We start from the raw sequence: 24,804 nt of genomic DNA, 5'->3' as shown, positions 1-24,804 counted from the left end.
TAAAGTACATAAGCAACTCTTATAGTACAAAATAACATATTGGTATATAATATATGTGTTAAAGTAACTGGAAAGTGCCAAGAAGGTGAGATATTAAAGGTATAGTATACAGAACCAATCTTTGCTATCTTAAGAAGAAGGAAAGTCAGTAAGAAGAGGTTGCACTGAGAGGAGAGAGAGAGAGATGCGTGATGACTGATGCGGCTTTCACACCACATCAACTTTTACTATTTATATATACCTACCACATAGGGACTTTTTTCCTTCTTCATAATACATAGGACTGAAACAACAAGTTTTGTACTATGTCTTTACATCGCTCTATTATCTCTCTCTCTTCATCGCCTTCTTTTGAACATTTTCCTTCTGATGGCTAGAAAAAGTATGGATGCAACAAGTTAGCTTTGATATATTTTGCCTCCATTGAAAACTAGAGATAGGTAAACGATCCTTCTCCCAATGCATTTGGATATGTAGTTTATATGTAAATACAAATTCCAACTAGACAAATTTGATACTATCCATTTATCGCCTATCATTATAAATGTACAAAACAATTATGTATATATCTGATTGCAAAAAAGAAAAGATAAAAAACAAAGTTATCTTTCCTTCAACTAAAGTGCAATTGACATTGAAAATCCACATCGTACATTTTGAGTCTAGACGCACAAATATCCAGCTGAATGGATAAGAAATCCCAAAATGTCTGATATATTATCCGAATTCGATTGAATCCGAACTCCCCCGTTATAATATATATATATATATAGTACTCGCAAAAAGAGAAATAATTCTTCTCTTTTTTTCTTTTTTGAGGGGATATTTTGCCACTCTCTGGCATAGAGTAAGGAAGAAAGTGACAGTCCATCATCATGACAATATATAAAAAAGTGTTATTGTTTGTGTGACTGATGAAGTGGAAGCCATCATTCCTCTAAGCAAATTTGTTTGTAGTAATCCCAATACTATTCACAAAGGAAAAAAAGAATAGAACGGGAGAGGGGGAAAACGCATTGGGAAGAAAAGGGGAAAAATAAAGAGCGGCGTTCCGTGCCAGCCATCGATGAAGATGATTTTTTTGGGTGAAAAAGAGAGCGATTTTTTTTTGTGTGTGTGCGTCTCTACTACTACTTTGAAGAACACACACAACTTATTTTGAGCTTTTTTTTTTCCTTTTTACTTTAAACTTCTTATTTTAGTATCGCGTTGCGTTTGTTTGGTTCAAGAGGTGCGCTTCCCCGAATATTATATCTTATCACAAAAGCAATTATATTTGGCGAATCCTTCTAACAATAAATTCTCCATTCTCTTAAAATACATGAGTGATCCGTGAATAATACTATATTCGAATAACTCATTTTTTTCGGTAAGGGGATAGGATATTCTCCTACGACTTTGTTATTCGAAAAATAATGTATAAATAATAATATTAATTGGCATTGTAATGTTATGTTACAAGACGTAAATAAATTAAATTCGTAGAGGATGCGTCATTAATTAATTAAGCTTCTACTGTTATATATATATATATACATGTTATTACAATGTGTTGATGATATCCAATTACATTAATTTGGTGAAACATTTAGACAAGTTATATTACAATTCGTGCATATATATAATAAAAACCCCTTTTAATAAGTAAAAATGTAACGCCAATTCTTATCCTTCATATTTTTCCAGGGTTACATCATCTATGCCTTCATCACTCAAAGCAAGGGATTATACAATGTGGAAACACTAAAGAGGACATTGGTCGTATATACCCATGTATACAAAACCAGGGATTTAAGAGTCTCGTAAAAACGACACATATATTCAATTGAGATACGGATAAAGACATCATCATCACGCAAGGAAAAGTTGATTTGTTTGATAATAAACTCTTTAAAAAAAAAAAAACTAGAAGCAGTAGTTAAAAAACCCGTTCAACACAACATACACAGAAACGAAATGGCGAAATTCACCAAAGATAACGTAAAGAGCTGCATGAAAAGCAGTGCTTTGACTCTAGCGACTCTTTTGGGTGTGATTGGTGGAGTTGTCTTTGGGCTATTACTCAGACAAAGAGAAGGTAAGATGGAATTTACGTCTAATAATACAGGACATTATTTGGAATCGCTAGTTATTTCTTATTTATTCCCACAAATATGAATGTACACAAAATGTTCTTAAATTGGATAATAGGTCCTCAGTCTTGTCGTCTAACTAAATCATATAAATATAGAGTAATCTATTAAAACATTATTTTTCTTAATAAATGCCTCTCTTTTTTAATAGAAACGGCATTTCCTTTTAACAATATTTCTTTGCATTAAATTATTATTTCCCCCAGAAAAAGTCGTCAATTAAGTCATTATAATTATTTGATTCGTTCGGATCGATATATATATTATTTATAACAAAATCAAGAATTATTTCTCTTTTTTTATGGGTAGTATGTAGTTCTCAATGAAAAATTTCTTAGTAGAGATATAAGTGAGAATCTATCATTTATTAAAAATAATATCTTCTCTCTTTTTCTATCCCTCAAAACTTAATTAAAGTAATTTCCAAGATGAGAAAAGAATAGAGAGTACTTATCTTCTTCATTTGAAAGAATATTTCGTATCTATGTGTCTCTCTCTCTCTCTATAAGAATATAAAAGATAAATTAAGTTTTACGCTAATTTGAAACTATGTACATAGGTAATTATCCTTTTTTAAAACTAACACAAAGTAATCGCTCTCCCTATTTATATATACATATAAATATTCCTCTCTTAATGGTATAATGACCTTTTTTTTCCCCCTGGTAAAAGATGCGTTTATATACATATATACTTTAGTTTGAAATGCTTATATATTTTTCATCTTTTTATACATCTCTGAAGAGAAATGGACGGAAAGAGAAGTGATTTATGTTTCCTATGTTGGAAAACTTTTTCTAAGGATGCTGAAGGCTCTCATCTTACCTCTCATTGTTCCCAGTCTCATTGCTGCCGTAGGGTCCCTCGATATGAGCCTCTCAGGAAAGGTATGCTAAGGGTACTAAATGTACGGATATATTGGTAATTTATAAACCATTCTATAGGTTGGAGGCAGAGCTGTTGGTTACTATATGAGTACAACAGTTCTCGCAGTCATTTTGGGTATTATTTTAGTCACGTCCATACATCCAGGAACTCCAAAGGAGGCAGAAAATGATATTAAAAAAGTAAGACTCTCCAATCAACTACATTATATCAATAAACCTCCGTTTTGCTTGTTAGTTTTGTATGTATCTATATAAAAATATGTTTTTCTTCATCTTTCAGGTCGGAGAATCCCGGAACGTGACTGCAGCTGATACTCTTATGGACTTGGCGCGAAACATGGTACCACCGAATTTGATACAGGTAAGATTTTTCATATTTAATCACCAAATTCACAACTTATGAGCTATATTCTCAAATAGGCGACCATAATGCAGTATCGGACTGTTTTGACGTATCCTGGGGTTGAAAAATATAATGACGGGAAACAGGTTCGTGATCCTAATGACTTATACACATGGAAAATCTCTGGAGAGTTCACTAATGGAACAAATATTTTGGGGCTGGTATTTTTTGCAGGTGAACATTTTTCCTGTTGTTTTTTTTTTATTTGTTTTTTTTGCTCAATGGAATGTATTTATTCAATCATTCCCTATAGTTATTTTGGGTATTACATTGGCACAAATGGAGGAAAAAGGGAAGCCGCTGCTGGACTTTTTCAAGTGTTTATCTGAGGCAATGATGTGCATTACAACGTGGGTAATTTATATGGCTCCTATCGGTGTCTTTTTCTTGATTGGAGGACAAATTTTGGAAATGGAGGATTTATCGTTGGTTGCGGGTCAATTAGGTCTCTATTTCATGACGGTTCTTGTGGGTCTATTTTTCCATGGATTCGTGGTTCTACCTATTATTTTCACTATTTTTACAAGGATATTGCCATTCAAATTCATTGCAAATATGACTAATGCTTTCACAACGGCTTTCGGTACTGCAAGTTCCTCAGCTACCCTTCCAGTCACGATCAATCTTCTTGAAGAGAAGAATGGTGTTGATCCAAGAATTGCTCGGTAAGAAAGAAAGGCTTGTAATTTCATGTCTCATCATACAAATTTATGACATTTATATATTTTTAAAGATTTGTATTGCCCATCGGTGCTACAATCAACATGGACGGAACAGCTTTATACGAAGCAGTCGCTGCACTCTTTATCTCACAAATCCGAGGAATGAGCATGAGTATCGGTCAAATCATAGCTATTTCTATTACTGCTACGGCAGCCTCTATTGGAGCTGCGGGTATTCCTCAAGCAGGTCTTGTGACAATGGTAATGGTATTGGATACTGTTGGTCTTCCCGCTGAGGATGTGACCATCATTTTGGCTGTGGACTGGCTTCTTGACAGGTATGTATTGTCATTTACGTGGGAGGGAGGGAAAATGTACGATACTATGTACATCATATGCATGCATGTATTGTTACTTAATTTGAGCAATGTCATTTATCGATGCGTTCAATGTTCATACTCCATTAAATTTCCATCAAATCATAATAACAAACACACACACACACGGGAACGAAATGTACATACGTACGTAGCCATATGTATTTAAATTGAAAGGAAGTTCAATATTTTTTATTGTTCTTCTTGGTGTAAAATACTCTATTTATCATCTCTGTGTAAATTGATAATATGGAACGAGAGGAAATTAAGAGGAGCTACATATAATGATGCCACTAGTCAAATTACTTATTTTATTTTAAGAGATAAGTATGTCAGTCACTCACTCACTTAACTATCTATAGACCCCCCTCCTTCCCCCTCAATTGCAAAATAATAATAATAAAGGCAACAAATGCATAGGGTCTATGGCAGGAAAGGACTTGTTACTTATTCAATACAAGATTTTTTATCTTTAAATAGAAAAAAATAATACTTACATATTTATTTAGAAAAATAAATAAAAAACCAAAGCAACATTTTCATATATGTACAATCAAACTCAATAATTTAGAGGTGTCAACGGGGTCATGACCTCATAGAGAATATATATAGTCAGCTGCTGTTTAGGGATTTATGCTATATCTTTCTCTTGTTTTTGATTTTCAAGTTTATATATTGATGAGTACATCATAAAGTGGGGAAGAACAACAGTGGAAATTGAGTTATCAACCCCCTCAAGCAATCTGTACTTGTTTAAGGCCTATGGGGGTAATCCTTAAACTCAATGGATGATTAAAAAATCGTGACTGTCCAACGGTCATAACATAACTCTTAACATAAAATTCGGGAAAAGATTTCTATTCTTTTTATTCTTATGGCGTCCATTGTCATAGTTAGAGAGAAGGGGGGTGTAGGCACCCTTGCCTGATCTCACAAGATTGAACATATTGAGAAAAATGTATATTGTACGAACGTATAGTTTGAAAAGTTGGGCCGCTCTTAGTGCCAATATTAAACTCAGCTTATACCATACACATACACTTTTTTATGTATTTATCTTTATAGAAATTTAACTTCCAATTTTTTTCGTAAATACAATTTAAAATCTATCCTGTAAACACATATTAACATTATTATAACAAACAGCAACACATGCTTCACTTTTTGGCATAATACTCAGTGGAAGTAATATAGGGATCAGTGTTCTTTTTACAAAGCTCAAAACAGTATGGAACCTTTGACATCCATTTCATAATATAATCAATGGTACTTAGCTGTAATAACTATTTTAATGCGGGAAATTTGTTGAGCCATACAACGTCATCAATAGTAAAGTTAGCGGAGTTATGATTATGGATAAATAATAGTATTTATCTGCATAATTTAAAAAAAAAAAAAAATGGGAAACTGTCTGACCGTGGACACCTCTAACCTCAACCTATCTTTTAATTACTGTTTTGTTTGTTTTTGTTACAGATTCCGAACTGCCATTAATGTATTGGGAGATTCCATTGGAGCTGGGTTGGTTTACCATCTTAGTAAAGATGAATTGGATGCAATGAGCAAGCAGCAAAATCAGCCTGAGGGTGGATTCGAGGCATTACCCATGACAGAAATTGAGGACGATACGGATCGAAAATAAAGGAAAGAGGAGAAGGAAGAAACATCATACTCGACCTAACAACAACATTCGGAGTAATTAGTAACCACAGGAAGCCTCATATATAGTCAGATAGCCTTCATCAAAGGGATAATAATTATAATAGTATGAGAATTGAGAGATGAGGTTGAGATGGTTGATATTTTATACGAAGAAATAAAGTGGCATACAATGTTATAGTGATAATGAATTAACTGGCTATCATCTCTTCCTACCCCTTTATATTGGTTTATTTTTAAACAATAATTGGTATATATATATCCCCCAAATACGCTATTAGCTATGATCCTCATTAATAATCATTTTTCATAATTTGCTCTCTGTCTTTCTCTTCAAATTAACGTTGCATGGAAGTACATATCATCAATATTTATTATCATATCACATAAAGATTCAACTCCTCTGTTTCTCCCCCTACTTTTTCTCTCTCAACTACATAATTACTCTTTTAATTTATAATAATCAGTGCACTTCTCTCTCTCTCTCTTCTCCATATCAAGAATTATAATGGCTTTCTATCATCATCATATGGATGGATTTTAATATCCTATTTTTGTTTTGTTTTATTTTCAATATGCATATCTCTACATATTATGTGTGTATATCAAAGAAGTCTGCTTCTGACATACATAGGCTCATTTGCTGACACACATATCCTCTAAACATCATACAGATATACTCAAGATCAATATATATTTAAAAAACAATTTTATTCTCTAAAAAAAAAAAAGGTCTGGTTCAAAACTCTTGATTATTATTTCATTGTGTTATTATTTTTGTCTATTTTTAAGTGTACAAATGGTGGTGTTTTACAAATTAGAAATAATAATAAATTTTAAATCATAGTATTTATATATAATTATTATATATTTTATAAAAAGCAACAATAAACAACCATTTGGTTTGTAAATTGAATAATAGTCAATTATATTTTTGGTACATACATACATAATCAATTATTATTTGTATGGTAAGGAGTACATAGAGTGTATATTTTTTTTAAGGAAATGAATCAATTGTACTGTTTATCAAATTGCTATATAATATGTAAATATGTATATCCCCATCAAATTGAATATTACAAACTCAAACTAATGTTGCCCAAAAATATAACTATTACCCAGTCCCCTCATTTTTGTTTTGTTTTATTTTTTACCTTAACAAATAAGATTTTTATTAGTCTGTCCTTTTACAATATTATATTATTATTGATTTGTATATTCTTTCATTATTATGAGAATTTTTAATTCAGCATTAGACACAGAAAAGGATTTGCTTTAAGTATGTTTTAATATTATTATTTAAATATATTCATTGATACGTCATTGTACAAAAATATGTCCATCAAAAATGTTTTTCATTCTCTATTTTTAATTATTTTCATCTCTAGGTTGACTCGTATTTAAATCTTTATTAATCCCTCTCTGCAAATATGTCGTATTAATTAATTAATTATCAATTAACAGCTATCAATAGATCCCATTCATTAATACAAAATTATTTGCAGAGTAGGATTATTTTTAAATCCACCTTTTAAGAAGACGTCAACGTTTATTAAGTATATAAATGACATGCTTGAATTAATATTCCGTATACATTAAATAAATAAAAAAATTGGAACATAATACATATATAGGTATGTTAGAAAAAATTGAAAATTCAATATTTTTGTTTTTTAAACCTGTTATATCTAATAGATAATGGTTACGAAGGCATGTATCTAGCTTCAATATTAAGGAAGTTATGACCAATTTATAATCGGAACATCATTCCATTTTTTCCTAGTAATAACCTACACCAAAATCTGTGATCTAATATGAAATTTCAATAAAACAACACAACTTTCTTAAATATCTAGGAAACAGAATGGAACTTGTAGGAATTACAGAGTACAGTTTTGTAAAAAGGATGTTACTCCTAAGTACCTACAATTGAAAAATAAAAATAAAAAACTTAGCAAAGTACTTTCGTTTTACGCAGTAATAAAGACCCTTATGTCGGGTTGAAATTTATGTACTCCGCATCAACAAATAGGTTGGAAATTAAACAAAATACTAGATAAATAAATTCATTGACGTCCATTATACTTTATATTGGATCCATTATACCTTATTTATAATTTTGAAGGCTATCTTGAGGTGACACATTTTCCAGCTAATTGTCCGATTAAACAAAGCAACGTATTGGGAAAAGAAAGAAATTATACTAGATCAAAGAAACAAAAATATCTAACATGAAATATAAAAGACTTTAAATAGATTTCCCCCCATATAAGTAATGAAAACCCAGCATTTTATGGGGTCCCCAAAACACTTCCGCGTACGCCTCCTGCAAGTTTTTACGGACCGTAAATCGGTATTTAGTAACATACCTAGCTATAAATTATAGGTATGTTACTAAATGACGAAAATGATAGGCTATAATATATAATCTTATTAGTTATTTGAAAATACATGCGCGGACACTTTGCCCAAAGAAATATATTTTATGATGATTGATGCTGTAATACCCTCTAGTTATGATTCCCATTCATGTTACACCAATTTTATAAGATAAAATATTTAATTACTTGCCACAAATTGCGATGACTAAGTTTGGATTCATTTTTTTATTAAGGATTCTTCAACTGTTGCCTCAAACCGCTATTAGAACCAAAATCATGAGAACTGTCCAATATTATTAAATAAACAAATAAATTTGAAAATGAAAAGAAGAAACCAATAAATCAATCAATGATTGAGATTCAATGGAAAACCATTTATATGGACTGTGTTGATATTATGTATCTGGCCAAGTCCTGATTAACACTCCTCTATTCCGAGGTTGTCTCTGACCTTATAATTATCAAGATGTGCTTGTTATTAGAGTAGTCTAATTCAGAGGTTCTCAAATGGGGGTACGCGTACCCCTTGGGGTACTTGGAGGTACTCCAGGGGGTACTTGAGATTTGGAAAGAATATTTTACTCAGGGGCGTCCACAGGGGGTGGGCTGGAGTGGCTGTAGCCCCCAAGTTAAGGAATTATTGTTTTTTACAAGAAAATTTAATGTTATAATTTTTTTTTTCAAAAAATTAAATATTTGAAACTTAACTTAATTTATGTGAATAGCTATGGATTTTTAAATTTTTCTCTAAAAAATTTAATACTGAAAAATTTTTTCTAAAAATTTTATAATTTAATTTTTTTTCTAAAAATGTTCTACAATATTGGAAATTGTTTATTTAAAAAAATAATTTATTTTAACAGATGTGGATTTAAAATATTTTTTCTCAAAAAATTCAAAAGATGACTTTTTGAATTTTTTTCCAAAAAATTTAATTTTTGAGACTAGCTTAAGTTTTTTTAATTTTTTCCCAAAAAAATTTGATATTTTTCAATTTTTTCAAAAAAAAAAATAATTTAGACTTCTTTTCAAAAATTCCCCCCTACAAAATATAATCCTACGGACGGAGGCTAAAAATACTTTGTGTTGGTATGTTTGAGTTAAATAAATATTTTACAAGTGGTACATGACTATTATTATACATATTATAGCAACATCTAATATATTTATTATTTGTTTCGGCAAGGTGTTCAAGAACGAGAAATATAATATTGATTGGATTTTGAAGTATTAAATGAGTCTTCATATCTATTATGTATTGAGTTTAGTTAACAAATATAAAAAAATAATATTGAGTCATCTAGGGTATTATCAATTTTAATGATTGGCACTCAATTTGAGTCCAGCATTAGGACTCAAGTCAATTTGGTAATAATTTATCGAACTTTACACAGCCTATTCCACAATTACCAGACTTTTACCCACATAGAACGCATTTAGTATCTTGATTAATTGGATTATATTCTAATATTTGAGATGATATATTTCGGAGGTAAGTGGGCATCTACCTCCTAGAGAACTGTCCCCGTTTCCTGTCCCAAAAAACTACTTTTTCTACTCTCTAGGACTTTTCTTAAAGTTGTTGCTGTAATACATTGAGGTACCCCTCACCTAGTCAGGGGTGCCGACAAAGATATCAAATTTTGACATCTAAATTTTTTAAAATAAATCTGAAATTTCATATATTGTAAATACATTCTTTTGGCTTATGATATGACATCAGTTTTAATCGATTTTAGGTAAATAAATATATGAATTATTCGTAAAAATCGATCTCAAGTACTCATACAAGTCAGTTCAATAGTCCATCATATTATTTTATCTGTTAACTACGACATTTGCTTTAACAAAGATTATGGAACTAGCAACAACATCATGGATCGGTTTCTAAAAAGAAAAGCCCCACAAGAACTGAGGATGATTGTCTGTGAAATGGAGACTCAGCCTGCTTTATGCATTTTATTTGAGTGTATTACTTAAGTGGTCAAATAAGTTTTTGAAGCACTTTTTTAATCCGTGTTTGTAAAGATTAAAGTTATTATGCCTTGTTCATTATGGTTCGTCGTCATTTAGGTTGTGCTTATATTTTACTCTGGAGTCTTATGAGATTTTATCCTCTTCTGAAAGGTGCCTTGACTGAAAAAAAGTAGAAAACACTGCTCTAGGACTTCTCGTTATACAATCCCTAGGTTATCCTCATCAGGGTAATTTCCTGTTCTTATGATTCGTTGGTTAAGTTACCTTTTAGATTCAGAGTTATCCATCCTTTTTTTCAATTAATATTCAAATAGCTATTTTAATTTAACAAGGAGGTGCACGCTTTTACTTCCCTAAAAAAATTACATTATATTTTATTGTAAGCTGTCAATGTTCTTGATTTTTTTAAAGACTAATCGTTGATTTTTTAAATTATAATTAGAACTTTTTAAGTTGTGAATAGTTAACAACAAATATCAGGGGTGTCCACAAGGGGTGGGCTGGAGGGGCTGTATGCCTCCCGAAATTAAAGAATTGTTACTTTTTAGAAGGAAATAAATATATTTGAAATTTTTTTTGAGAAAAACAGAGGAGATTTTTGACATTTTTCCTAATAAATAATATTTGAAATTTTTTTCCCCAAAAAATTTATATTTAATAAAATAACAAAGCCTCCCCCCAAAAAAATAATTTATGTATACATATATAATCCTGCGGACCCCCCTGAATATTGAATAACGAATAATTTGCTAGTTATGAAAAATTGATTAAATACCTACTAAGTTACAATCAAACTATCAACGTCCCCTACCTAGGAATTAATACTAATTTTTGAAGTGGATGCTCCCAATTAGAATTGGTTGCGGCGTATATTGTTTTTAGATCATAACCTATGTTATAAACTGAATTAAAGACAAATATTATCAATTCTTTGGACCGATAAAATTTTACATTTTACAATGTAAATTATATTATGTATCCAAGATCTAGATTAAATATGACTATTCATCAATTTGATTGGTGTATTTTCTTAAACAAACTCTAGATACTTGATTCGCTAAATTTGTATGAAATAGTGTTGAAGGAGGAATATAGCTTAATAGCTATAGCTATTAAATAGGGATTCATTGAAAGGATCAAATAATAGAGTATAATTAGGAGGCTGGAGGGGTGTAGCCCCCTTCCCCCAAAAAAAAAAAAAAAAAAAAAATAAAGGATTTTTATTTTTTACCGAAAATTTAATTTTCAGTGAATAGTTGTTTGAAATTTTTCTCCCGAAAATTATATGTTTGAAATTTTTAGTGAAAAGCTGTTGATTTTTGAACTTCTTTCCGGAAAAATTTTATGTAATGGATTTTTTTGAAAAAAATTCCAAAAACTAAGCCCCCTCTCAAAAAAATTAATAATATACATATATAATCCTGGTGATTGGGTCTTCATTACAATTTTTGAAAGAGGGAAAGTTTAAAGATGTTATTGCGTTTCCCTGAATAATTAAATTTTTCAGTGGAAAAAGTAAAACATATTTTACTCCATTCTAACAATGAAATTAATTTGCATCTCCTGGACAATATAACAATAATGTAACCTTTAAATTATTAGTAAGTTGTATCTTCACCCTATTCGTTATATTTCTTGAGTTTTTAAGCATAGAATAAGTGGAATTAAAACTTTGTGACACTAATTAGGTTGTTTGAAATTACTTATCAATTGAGTTGAGTTTGAATTTTTATCTACCTAAAGGGATGGGGCTGAAGTGGCTGGGGAGCTCATGTCCCGAATTAAGAAATTTTTGCTTTTTATTAGATTTTTTGGTCAGAATGAAAAGTTTTTATGCCGAATATGATTTTTTTTTAAAGATTTTTTTTCTCATAAGAAAATTTTTTCCTTCAGCAAATTCAGCAGCAGAGGAAAAAATCGAGTTGTTGAAATTTTTTTTTGGAAATAGCTCTTGATCTCGGATTTTTTTTTTTTTCTTGAAATCTAAAATTGAAATAGTTTGTGGCGATTTGAAATTTTTTTTTAAAGATAATTTTTTGTAAACAGATGGGGATTTTTGAAATTTTTTCTAAAAAAATCAATTTTGTTATAATAGGTATGGATTTTTTAAGCTATTATTCGAAAAAGTTCCAAAAAACAAGCCTCCCCCCCACAAAAAAAAAAATGTATACATATATATATATATAATCCTGCGTAGGTTCTTGATAATACAGTTTGTAGATATGCTTTTCTTTAATTGGAGAAAAGGGTCTTCTAAGTACAAAAAGCGGACGAAATATCAAGCCTTTTTTGTTTAGAATAATAACTAGAATGGGCATTTGGTAGGATCCAAAACCTCCACCTATAATAAAATTGAATGATGTATCTTAATTTGTCCAAAATTAAGGTCAATTATACATTTTTTTTCATTTTGTGTTGACCTTTGACCTTGAACTCTGAAAATCATGTACTCTTACTTTAACCATATATAAAATTCGAACTAAGTTTCGTAAAAATCGATCGGAAACTTTTGCCGTAATCCTCGTGACTAACCAACAAACAGGGACAAAAACATAAATATCATCTGCTGTAAAGGAAAGAAATATAACGTCCTAAAAATAGATCATCATAAAAATAATTTTAAAAAAATTGTTCTAAGATTTGTTGCTAGGAAAAATGTATTTGTATATTTTTGAAGCTATCAAGATTTATTTATAGTACTGGGTGCAGCAAAAAAATCTTTACACTTCGTTTTTGCTACATGAATCATGAAAGGTTTTTGTAAATGCAATAAAATTGTTAAAACACATACTAAAAAAAAAAATAGATATTCCTAAGTTTCTTAGAAGCCGAGAAAATGTCAACCGGTGGCAAGAAACCAACAGAAGAGGAGTTGTTACCATGGGACCAGACCAATTACCTGGACATGAACGAGGTGTTCCAGCAGGATGGTGCACCTGCACACAAGTCGAAAAAGGCAAGGAAGTGGTTGGAGGATAACTTCCCTTTCTGGCCAAAGAAAATATGGGCCCCTACTCACCAGATGCCAGCCCATTGGACTTTACTTTTTGGGTGCATTTTGAGTCCAAGGCCTGTACTGTCCCTCAACCAAATATCAACAACCTCAAAGGATCTGTCAACCAGCACTGGGATTCCATGTCTGAGGACTACATCCACAATGGGTGCAAGGCCTTCTGTGGCCACCTGGAAACCATCATTGCTCCCAAAGGGAGCTAAAACGAGGATTAGGGTAGCCAAGACACCATATTAGTTATTTTTATCTTATTAACATACCCTATTACAATGGTTGCCGAAATACATCTTGATAAACTTCTAAATTTAAAGTGTAAATATTTTTTCATCGCACCCGGTAGTTAAAACGTATCCCTTGTAGGCCACAAAAGATAAATTATAAATATTCATTTTTTCTTTTTTTTTTGGTAAATAAACTAAGTAATAAATTATACTAAAATAAAGACAACGTTAAAAAACTTGTTCTGAGGCAATTAAAGACTTCAAGCAATTTTTATTTTCTGAATCGAATCATTTTTTTGAAAGTAATTTAATGGACGCTATAGGCCAGTGGGCGGAAAATGTTATGCGAATTACTGGATAATATTTAGGGAGGTCATGACAAGGTAATAACAGGGCTTCTTATAAAGGGAATTAGGAGGAGGTTTTCTGTATATAATACACATGTGCCTATAACGTACATTCATCTGTTTAGAATGTTTAAAGTTATAGATAATTCAGGTAATATTGCTCCAGTTTTGGACTCTTTTCACTTAAATATTGATTATATAATCAATATTTGTTTATTTATTGGATCTTGCAAGGTAATACAATACAATTGAATGGTAGTATCAAAGCGTTTCTACTTTTTATTTTTCTCTCATATCCCGGGTATCCATTAAAATATGAACACTTACTAATTCCATAATTAATGAAGGTTGAGTGACAGAAAATTAATTCATTTTTCGATATTTCAAGCGTAAATACTTAGTTACTAAACAAAACAAATCTGAGCTCTTTAGCTTGTGTAGAAGTCGAGAAAATGACACTTGAACGTGATCTAAGAATTTCCATTCCCATACTCCATGCAGTTGAGCGTCTCCAGGACCACCGTCTACGCCGTCAGCAAGTCTGAAAAGTAGAAGAGGAATAGAGGCTCTGTGTAAAATGATAAACTGCTTCCGAAGGAGTTAAAGAAAACAACCCAGGCCAATTCCCTCAAGTCCATGAGGCAAGAGATCTCGTGGTTTCATACCAGACTGTCCAAAGAGCTATCAAGAAAGTGGATGGAAAGAGCCTTGTGATGGTGTTGAAGAGGACACTTTTGACATCAACAATGAAAAAACCGGGACAATTCTTCAAATGTAAGCTTTCATTTCACTTTTCAGAGCCTGTGTTATAGATGCGATGTGAATTTACTCATGTGATCTACTTCCAACGTTGCTCTCATATGAGAGCTGATATCTTCGGGAACTGCTGATATAAATGCGAGATGAATCAGGCCGGGAGAATCCAAGACTCCCATCAAACTGACAAGGGTTTCAATTTCGGACAAAAAAACCTCAACAGACTTCGCTGGTCTCCATTTCTTTGCCTTGAGGTTCTCGTAAGTTGTAAACGGACTCGCCTTTCTCTACGCCTCTAAGACTTTACCTTCTTGTTTATTCTCCTCCTCTGTCAACTGGTCATACACGCTGAATGCACTTCCATCCAAGAAGAGAGGTATTAATCTTGTCATTTCATCCAGTTCCAGCAACCCCTTGCCTAGTTCCACCTGATGAGGCCAGACTGTAATGTCACCTGAACCGCCGAATCTCTGCACGACGTCTTTAAACTTCATGCCTTTCATGGGCGTAATAGCAGCTTTTTTCCTTCTTCTCCTAAACTATTCGTTAAGACAATAAACACGTGTGACTCCATAGAATTCTAGAGTCATCTGGAAATGAATGTAAGAAAAGAGATTGCTTTTTTTTCACCAAAAGATGGACTAGGACTGAATTATAATTAATTATATGGTTCAAGTGATGTTCTCCTGGCTGCAAACAAGGGTATAGTAACAGTCCAAAAGACCATCATGTGAGTTGTCATCGATTTCCAATGAAGGATCCTAAAATTGTTGCCAAATGGCTTAAAGCCATGCCAAGATTTACAAAAAATTAGACACCCACAAATAATTCATGATTATTTAGCCTTCATTTTTCAGCAAAACTTCATTACTACATCAACGGATGAAACCCGTAATACAGGAGAATCCTTCGAATACAGGTAAGAACTAATAGCTATTTTGTGGCTTTATATATTTATCTAAGATCCTTCAAATACTCAACTCATTTATTTCTTAGATTCAAAGCTATGATATCATAATAAGAATTAAAGTATTAAAAACGCGGCATACAATACCAATGTGTAAAATTTACCCAATGTTCCTATGAGTTAAATTAAATACAAAGTTATTGCTATAGGAAATTTACTCAAATTAAAGAAATATTAACTAAGAAAAACTTATTGTATAAATTGTATTTTGAGTGTAACAAATCCTGTTGTGTTTTAAGGGTTAGTATTTTTCCTTTTTTTGGTGTTCAATGTTCATAAAAACAATTTTGGTCCATTCCAAATGCTTGTATCGACATCGCAGTATCCATACTTTTTACTTTCATTACAGGGTGTTGCAAGATAACGCCATCCCACCTAGGTGTCCCAATCTGCCAAGCTATCGCTCATTGCTACTAGAACAACACAATCATCATCGAGTGCATTAGGACTCCAGCTTGAGAATCAGCTACAAAAATCTATGGGGGAATGCAATGTTCATAGTGGACAAAGTACAGTCAGCTCAAGAACTTTATGATAAATTGTCAAAATCATTTGCCTCAGGATTCTCAAAACTCAAATTTCCAAAATTTGCACTATTCAAAATACTTCCAAATACGAGAGGGTTATACATCGCATCTAGCCTTGAAGTAGAAGATGATATCTCGCTTACACTTCTGTCTACGAGATACCCAAAAGTAATATCTACTGCGGTCACAGTAGAAACGGGACTACCTCAATCCATGATTAGATACATCATTGGTAGTTGCATAACTCTCAGAATATCTCCTGGAAATGGGGGAGTTTGAATATGTTCTACTCCCAACGTTTTAATTGGATCCACTGGAAAAAATGTTTGGGTGGTACACGGTAAATTCTTGAAGCAGAAAAAAAAACGTTTCTTATCACTATTGAAATTTTAAAACGTGGATTTTACTCGATTTAAGTAACTCCTTGTCAACGATTACATCTCCAATTCTGGAAACCTTATGAATTTGAGACAATCGCATCAATTGGAGTGATAATGTTATCAGGTTTGAGGTGGAATCAGAACTATAGAAAATTCAATTGGGAAGATTCGTCGAAATAATGAGTGGGGGTTGGGTTATCAACACCATCCAAATCCTCTTTTTCACATCTGTGTATCCCTCCTCGATATTTGGTTTTATATTGGATCGTGAGGAAGAAAAGACCCATCTAATAAACTCTCCGAATCTAAAAGCATCGCTTGTTCCAACTTTTATGGAAAAGAATGCCCAAGATCTCAGAGATAGGTATAGAAACAATTATGAATACAACATATGATCGAGGTAACACGTGGGTATCACTTTTAAACAAAATCACATAAGTATTTGGTAATATTTTGAGCAAGAATATTACATTGATTGACAGTATTTCTGTTCAGAGTAGAAAAAAGATATCAGACAAGAAATATATGATTAATAGAAAAATAAAATAGCTCTAATCAGGATCAAAGTACTTTTTAAACTATATATATTTAAATCTGGAATTATTTATTGGTGTCCTGTTATTATGTAAAAAAGTATATTTTATGGGGTTAATATATCAAAATAAATGTTATAAAAATTAATTCGTACAAGTTATTATATTAAGTTATGTTATATACTAATACTAGCAAAGAATTCCCGGGCGTTGCTCTGGCCAAGGAGGGAGCGAGAAATCACATTGACAATGGTCAATATTATTTTTTCATAATGTTTGGACCTCTTCGGCGCGGGCTTTCAGAAAATATTAATAATTTTGGAATTTCTTAAAACCACATATGTAAAAACATCAGTCGTATCATGGGAGAGATTTAAAATTAATATAATATAACTTCTCATCAATATTAAGTCTTTTTCTAGGTGCCTATCTGGGCTTCCAAATAAAATGTGGACATATTTCGAATCTTTTCAAGCAATTACTGAAAAATGAATGTACACGCCTGAAGAAATATACCGAATAACTAATTAGTGTCATGACCTTGACCTTATGTTTTATAGTCGTTTTACGGAAAAGTCTATGAATCGCAGAATGCATGAACTAATTTTTAATGTTTCAATGGTTTTAATTTTTTTAAATAATTGTTTATTACTAAACTAATATGTAATGCTTTTGGTTAATGTATTTATAAGAGATATTATAATAATATATATTAAGGCTATGATATATTAGTTCAGATAATATTTATTCTAATAACACATTTTTTGAACGTTTCAGGTTATTTGGAATATCAAATCAATGTTCGAAATTTGTGACTTTTTTTAAAATTTGTTTTTAATAATATTAAGAAAATGTATACATTCAGAGGCGATCAGACACTTATTGAACAAATTATTCAAAATTTTGAATAGTCAACTTCCAAATTTCAAACATATGCATGTTTTCGTTAGGTGTATGTCTTTTAAAGAAAGTATATAGATGACTTTGAAAGTATCAACTGAAACAAATTTTGAAAAAGTTAAACATTACATGTAAAGTACGATAAAAACTTAATAAAATAAAATAAAAATTGTAGATAAAATCATCAATAAAAAGATAAATTTGTTAGATTGGAAATTTTTCTTTAATTTTAAGTACTGTTTGTTTTCTTTGAGCCCAGTCAAAACCTCCACTAATATTACATTAATCATGTTGATATAATTTTGTTGTATTTAAATTTTATTAATAAAGTCATTGAACATATTGATGGATTGTAATTTAATAATGAAAATCAGTGTATTAAAGTCAATATTGACGTATAATTTAATAATATGCTATACTTTTTCTAATCGAAAAAAAAAATTATAGGAGTTTTGAATTAATTTTGATGAATTTGTTTTTAAAAAGATGTGGTTTATCAGGGCGTTACCTTGCTAACATAAAAAATACCCTATGTACTTTGTTGTCACCTGTCGATTCCCTCTTCTCCCTGTATACGTCTTGGCTATTTCATAATTTATTCTTTTTGATAAATACACAAAGTAATAAGTTATTCACATTTATACTCCGTTTCCAAAAGGACATGAATACAATTTCGTTTTGATCCCTCGTTGTTTATATAATATATATTGACAGTTTTATTATTTCTACGAAGAAATTTTGTTATTTATATAATATCCCCGAGAAATCATCATTGTTAGTCTCCCATTTTCATGAGACCAATCAGACGTAACTACTCCATACATATATCAATTTATATGATGTGTTCTCTTCTCAAGAATAGTGATAAGATTTTGAGGATTTTTTTAATATGTTGGGAGGACTTATATGTACTTTAGTCTATAGAGCGCTCACTAACATTAACAAAAAAAATTTATTTTAACATACCTTCATTTATGTTTTGTTCAGAACATAACATATACTATAAAATCATACATACATTAGAGAGCAATAACAAAAACAAACAGAAAAGTTAATCCTTTTATATATGCACATTACCACCACCTCCAATATTTTATTAATACAATTACAATATTATATTTATATGCTTTACAACAGTGAGCACTATATACAGCGCATCCGTTATACACGTTCGATGCTATATTTATGACCATGCCTGCAATATTTCATTAATACGACTACATTGTTATTTCTTAGATTAAAATATGCTTATGATATACCTTAGGGAGCACTATATACGGTACAAATTCATACAGATAGACAGACAAACTTGGATTTATAAATATCAATAAAAAATGTGACCGAGAAATGAATATTTTGTTTTAGTACATATGTATTCTATGTTAATTAAATAATTAAACATTGAAAACTATTCTAATTTATTTAATACATCTATACCTCTCAAAATTGAAAATTATTTTGCCTGTGAATTATTCAATTCTTAGCATATTTTTCAATATACTGGGTGGTCCATTGAAATCTGAACACTTACTAATTCAATAAATAATGAAGGTTCAGTGATTGAAATTAGTTAATATTTCGATATATTAAATCATTAGGAATTAGTTACTAAACAAAACAAGCCTGAGCTCTGTAGCTTACATACATGTTTAGAAAATGATACTTGAACGTGATCAACGAATTTCCATTCGCACACGCCAAGCAGTTGGGTGTCTCCAGGACCACTGTCTACGTTATAATGTATTGTCTATTATTTACCCATGACGTAGGGATTTGTTTTAAATAGATAGTACCTTTTTATTAAGTAAATTTTATATGTTTATATATTTTAGTAATCATGTCTATGTACATCCTTTTAGTATTAATCCCTTACAGAATATATATTCAGTGTATGATTGTACCCCCAATTTAAAGGTCTTCTTATTGGATTTGCTCCGTTCCGTTACTTCTGTCTGTTGGTAGTGTTCGCAGTACACTACATACGTAGTCAGCAAGTCTGAAACGTTGGAAAGGAAGAAGGGCTCTGTCAAAAAGGCCAAACTGACCCAGAGGAGTTAAAAAGAAACGACGCAGACCAATCCCCTCAATTCCATGTGAGCTAATGCAAGAGATCTCGGGATTTCATACCAGACTCTTCAAAGAGGTATCAAAAAGTAGGTGGAAAGAGCCTAGTGTGGCTGAGAGGCCACTTTTGACAAAAAAAAACCTTAATCTATATGAACTAACAAATATACGTTTTGTCAATATGTTATAATGTATGTTTTCTTCTTTAGCAACGACCAGGAATCAAGCATAGGCATAATGAATAGAGATGTTATTTTTGTAAGGGGGCAAGAAGAAGGGAGAGCAAGAAATATAGTACACATGAATTAAGACCATTGTTAATATCAACTGCCTGTACAATGATTTAGGGAGGAAGGAAATGAATTATTGTTATAATAATATAACCTTCTATTTATAAAATAGAGTTATTGCCGAGAAAATATATAAATTCATATATTTTTATTTGATTATGAATTTTTAAATCTAATTTACAACAAAGATAGGCGAAGTTCCTTGGTTTAGAGAGGGATGATTGCGCACCCAGACTGATTAAATAATGAATAAAAAAGAAGAAATAGCAGACGCAACAACTGTTTTTCCTTTTTACTAATGGGTAAACTTAGTTTTTTCTTTACACAAACCACTATTTTAATAATGAGTTCAAAGGAATAACATCAAGGCAAAATCACTTAAGACCGAACCAAAAAAAAAAAAAATCGGTACTGGAGCGAGTCTCAACACTGGTAAATATTAGTAATCATACATTTATAATATATAAATTTTATGAGGGCATTAAAAATATGCCCCTAAAAGAAAGTTTTCATCCACTTTCATAATAACATGTTATTTCAATTTACTACATTTTTCGTAAATCAAAACTATCATCATCGTGCTAAGCTAAGAAGTATTGCTTTTTAAATATTAAAATAAATGCACAAGCCTGAGACTATATTCGTTTTGATTCACGAAACTATTGGACGTGTGTAGGTATGAATTTGAAATATATATTACTTTGTAGAAGGAGGGAGTTTAGATAAAAAAAAATTGAAACTACATCGAAAGACATTTCACCAAGGTTGTGCCCTTAGCGGTCTTGCAGTTCCGGTTCTTGTACTTTTGATCCTATACAGAATATATAAATAAAATAAAATATATATTATAAAAAAAAAAAAGCTTTAATCAATAAGTCAATTTTCTGAGATTTTTATGTGCAATTTCAGTGTTTTCCAGTCATTTTTACGTTGCCAGGGGGATACAGTTGTATCTGAGTTCCAAACAGCTAAGACTAGAACCAAGACCAATAAAGCTTAACCGACACCAAGACGGAAGCCGTTGAAATAAAATAACTGAGACCGAGACCAAAGCTGTTGAAATGAAAGAACTTAGACCAGGACCTATAGAACTGCTGAACTTGAACCAAGCACAACCTTGCATTTAATTCATAATGATTTGGATAGATCTTTTATAAGAAGCATTCGGATTATGGATTTGAGCCTACTCGACCCATACTATGAACTATGGTTTTAATTAATATTTTATGTTTCTGCTTTACTGAATACAGATAGTCCTTCTAAGGTATGGCCCACCAAATAACTTTTATGAAGGATATGCGTGACTAGAAGATAATGTCAAACACCTACAATTAGATAAACTATTCAAAATAATTAATATACAAAACATTTGTATTAATCTATCACACTAATTTGGTCTATTAGGATAAATATATTAAAATCATCATACTCGCTCTACGTTTTATAACATTACCTAGATCTATAAATTAATTACTGAAATATATAACAGTTCTCAACTATTTATTTTTATAGAAATAAGTAATAAGCCATTTACATTTATGATTTATTCTTATTGTTGATAAATGTCTTCATTAGTTTTGAAGCCATATGTCCCATTATACTCCTAAATATACAATAAATTTACATTTCGGTTGTGAACAGCTCTTAATGATTAATAAATGTTCAGCTCTTTCATTATTTATTGACTAACAATTTATGAATTTGTCATTACTAAATTCAGCTTTTGATAAGTTAAATTGATAGTTCGATTTCAATATAGTTACTTTAGTATTTCCTCATTATTATTTAGATAAAATGTTAAATAATTTCTTCATTAATTGATATAAATATATATAATGTTTATTCATGCTCCTGTTGATTACTTTGGTTATATTTTTAAATAAAAGCTATTATATGATATGTTACTCATCAAAAATTATTTACAAGATTTGGTTCAAGCTGTGCATTCTTTTCTAACACAACTTTTTCCTTCATAATAAATATTTATAATCAGTACATGATTCCGAGGGATATCGTTATTCTTTTTGTATTATCACAACAAAGACTTCTCTTTAACCGCCAATTTATCATAAGTAGACTCCTTTGGTGAAGATTCACGTTATACCGCATGACTTACAAATAAACATTATGGATGTATTTATGTAGAAAATAAATTTTAAATATTGACAAAGAACCTGCCACTTTATTTTATTTTTAAAATGTTATTAAACCACGGATGAGGTTGCACAGCCGAAATGGTGTAACTCCAGAGATTTGTAGCACTCATTGCATAATAGTAAAATACATTGAGCGTTTATGCATAAATATATATTATTATTCATATATAAGTCACTCCAGATTTTGTATGGAATCATCCGTTCCATAGAAAAAAAATATCAGAAAATCAAAAATACAGTGAGAAACATATTGCTAACATACTTATTATAAATACCATAATTTGTATGAACCATGACCATAAAAAAAATAACGGAACTATTTATAAACTTACACAACCTTTTATTGTCTGCTATTATTTAAACTCGTAGAAGAAAATAATATTCGATTTACTAAGATATAATATGTTTTATATGTTCAATTAGAGTATTGGTTTTAAAAATTTAATAAAAACCTTAATATTTGGATATAAACAAGTTTTTAGTAGTACTCGAGAAGTTTTTTTTTTTTAAATAAACTGAGATGAATTTTCATGAGATGTCACTTGTAGGATTTAAAGCAGCTGTCTTTAAGTATTACCCAAGGTTAATAGAAATACACCTTTAGTATTTAATATGAACTCACAAAGACATATTGATTTTTATATTAATTTATATAAATCAAATACTTTCCTTTAGAATTCGTGACATTTCCTACTCAGTCGTGATAAAATTATCCATTTTATTTAAGTATGTATATAATATTTACCAATTCTTCTATAAATAATAATTAATAGTTGGTAACAAGAAAAATACAGAAGACCAGGTACCATACACTATTTTATTTCACTGTTGACAGTTGAGGCTGGGAGAGGATGAAAAGCTCGACGTGGTAAGAAAATATATTTTTTAACTTGAATATTCTCCAATGTGTTACCTTTATTGTATCTCGCAACCTTTCTATAAATATAAAAAATAAAAATAATACAATTAAAAATCCAGGTTAAGTCACGGCGTAACTTCAATAACGCAAATATAAGGTGTATATTGCTTTAATCTGTCCATTTTTATTTCACTTCTTAACAGTTATTGAATAATAATCCTATAGTTGGAAAGCATTGGCTAACTCCCTACTGATTTTGGGCATGATTTTTTATTTTTTTAAGGAAAGGTTGCGTAAATCAATAAAGGTAAAACGTACAATTGTAAATTGTTAGCCAAATCTTCCTAACTAAGGAGTAAATATTTAGTTTCTTTTTGGGAATTATTCACAGTTTAGCAACAAGACTTAATTTCAATTCAATCAACTTAAATGAAAAAAAATACCCTAAAATCAGTTGGTAGTTTTTAGCGATTTCGGTCCAACTATGAAGTTTTTATTCAATAATTACTTGTTCACAGCTCACCCACAAGAAATAATTCATTTTCAACCTTTCAACCTCCCCAGCAGTAATAGTAGTTATGTAAATCGTGCGTATTATTGGAATTGGTAATCTCAAGAATGAATGTTCTATTCTATAGCTGCGGTCATTATGATTTAATATCTGAGTGGAACTTATTTTACTACTAAATTCAGTTATATTCAAATATATATTGAACATTCGCGTGTAAAGACATAAAAGACGGAGAGTAACCCTGACGATTTATAGCAGAGTTATAATTGTAGGTTCTTTGCTGGACTCAGAGTAAAATTAAGGGAAGACTTCAGAGTAATTCTTGCTTATGCTCTTGTTTAGTTCCATCTCTCCCTCGTCACAGCTGATTGTTGCTGATGTAATGATGCGTCATGACATCTATGCTGCTCAACTCCAAAACATTATTCAAATGATCAGGGTTACCATATTTATTTATTTAACATGCTCAAAATATAGAAGATTTGCTAGATCAACTAATAAGCGGGAGAAAAGAAGAAAGTTTGGAGACCTGATAACAAAATAAAGCGTGAATTTTTGTGTTAGTAAGGCAACTCTGATAAGCTCTCACCAGATTTAAAGGGTGCATTGTATCTTTAAAAAATAATATGATTAAGAGGGTACAAGGAAAACTGCCCGTGGAAGATTGCCATGGAGAAAAATTTGCCAGTCAGGAAAATTGACCATATTATCTTCAAACTTCATGATGAATAATAACTCATTATAAATTCACTATATATTATTTATGCAAAATATCTAAACTTATTTGATTGTTCCGACC

At 30.8% G+C, this 24,804-nt stretch overlaps 1 protein-coding gene across 1 annotated transcript; it reads left to right on the top strand.

The window, feature by feature from the left end:
- The first annotated feature begins 801 nt into the window (after positions 1 to 801).
- On the top strand, positions 802 to 7,253 carry LOC121114607 (excitatory amino acid transporter 3). Its single transcript, XM_040708624.2, has 10 exons — positions 802 to 1,085; positions 1,203 to 1,369; positions 1,687 to 2,077; positions 2,877 to 3,019; positions 3,077 to 3,199; positions 3,300 to 3,380; positions 3,440 to 3,596; positions 3,676 to 4,087; positions 4,156 to 4,422; positions 5,938 to 7,253. Exons 3-10 carry the CDS (start codon positions 1,957 to 1,959, stop codon positions 6,101 to 6,103), a joined length of 1,470 nt encoding a protein of 489 aa, XP_040564558.1. The 5' UTR covers positions 802 to 1,085; positions 1,203 to 1,369; positions 1,687 to 1,956; the 3' UTR covers positions 6,104 to 7,253.
- Positions 7,254 to 24,804: the final 17,551 nt, after the last annotated feature.

This window comes from Lepeophtheirus salmonis, chromosome 3 (assembly GCF_016086655.4).
Source record: "Lepeophtheirus salmonis chromosome 3, UVic_Lsal_1.4, whole genome shotgun sequence".
NCBI lineage: Eukaryota > Metazoa > Arthropoda > Copepoda > Siphonostomatoida > Caligidae > Lepeophtheirus > Lepeophtheirus salmonis.
The sequence above is the reverse complement of the archived record's forward strand: the minus strand, read 5'-3'. Positions and strand labels throughout refer to the sequence as shown.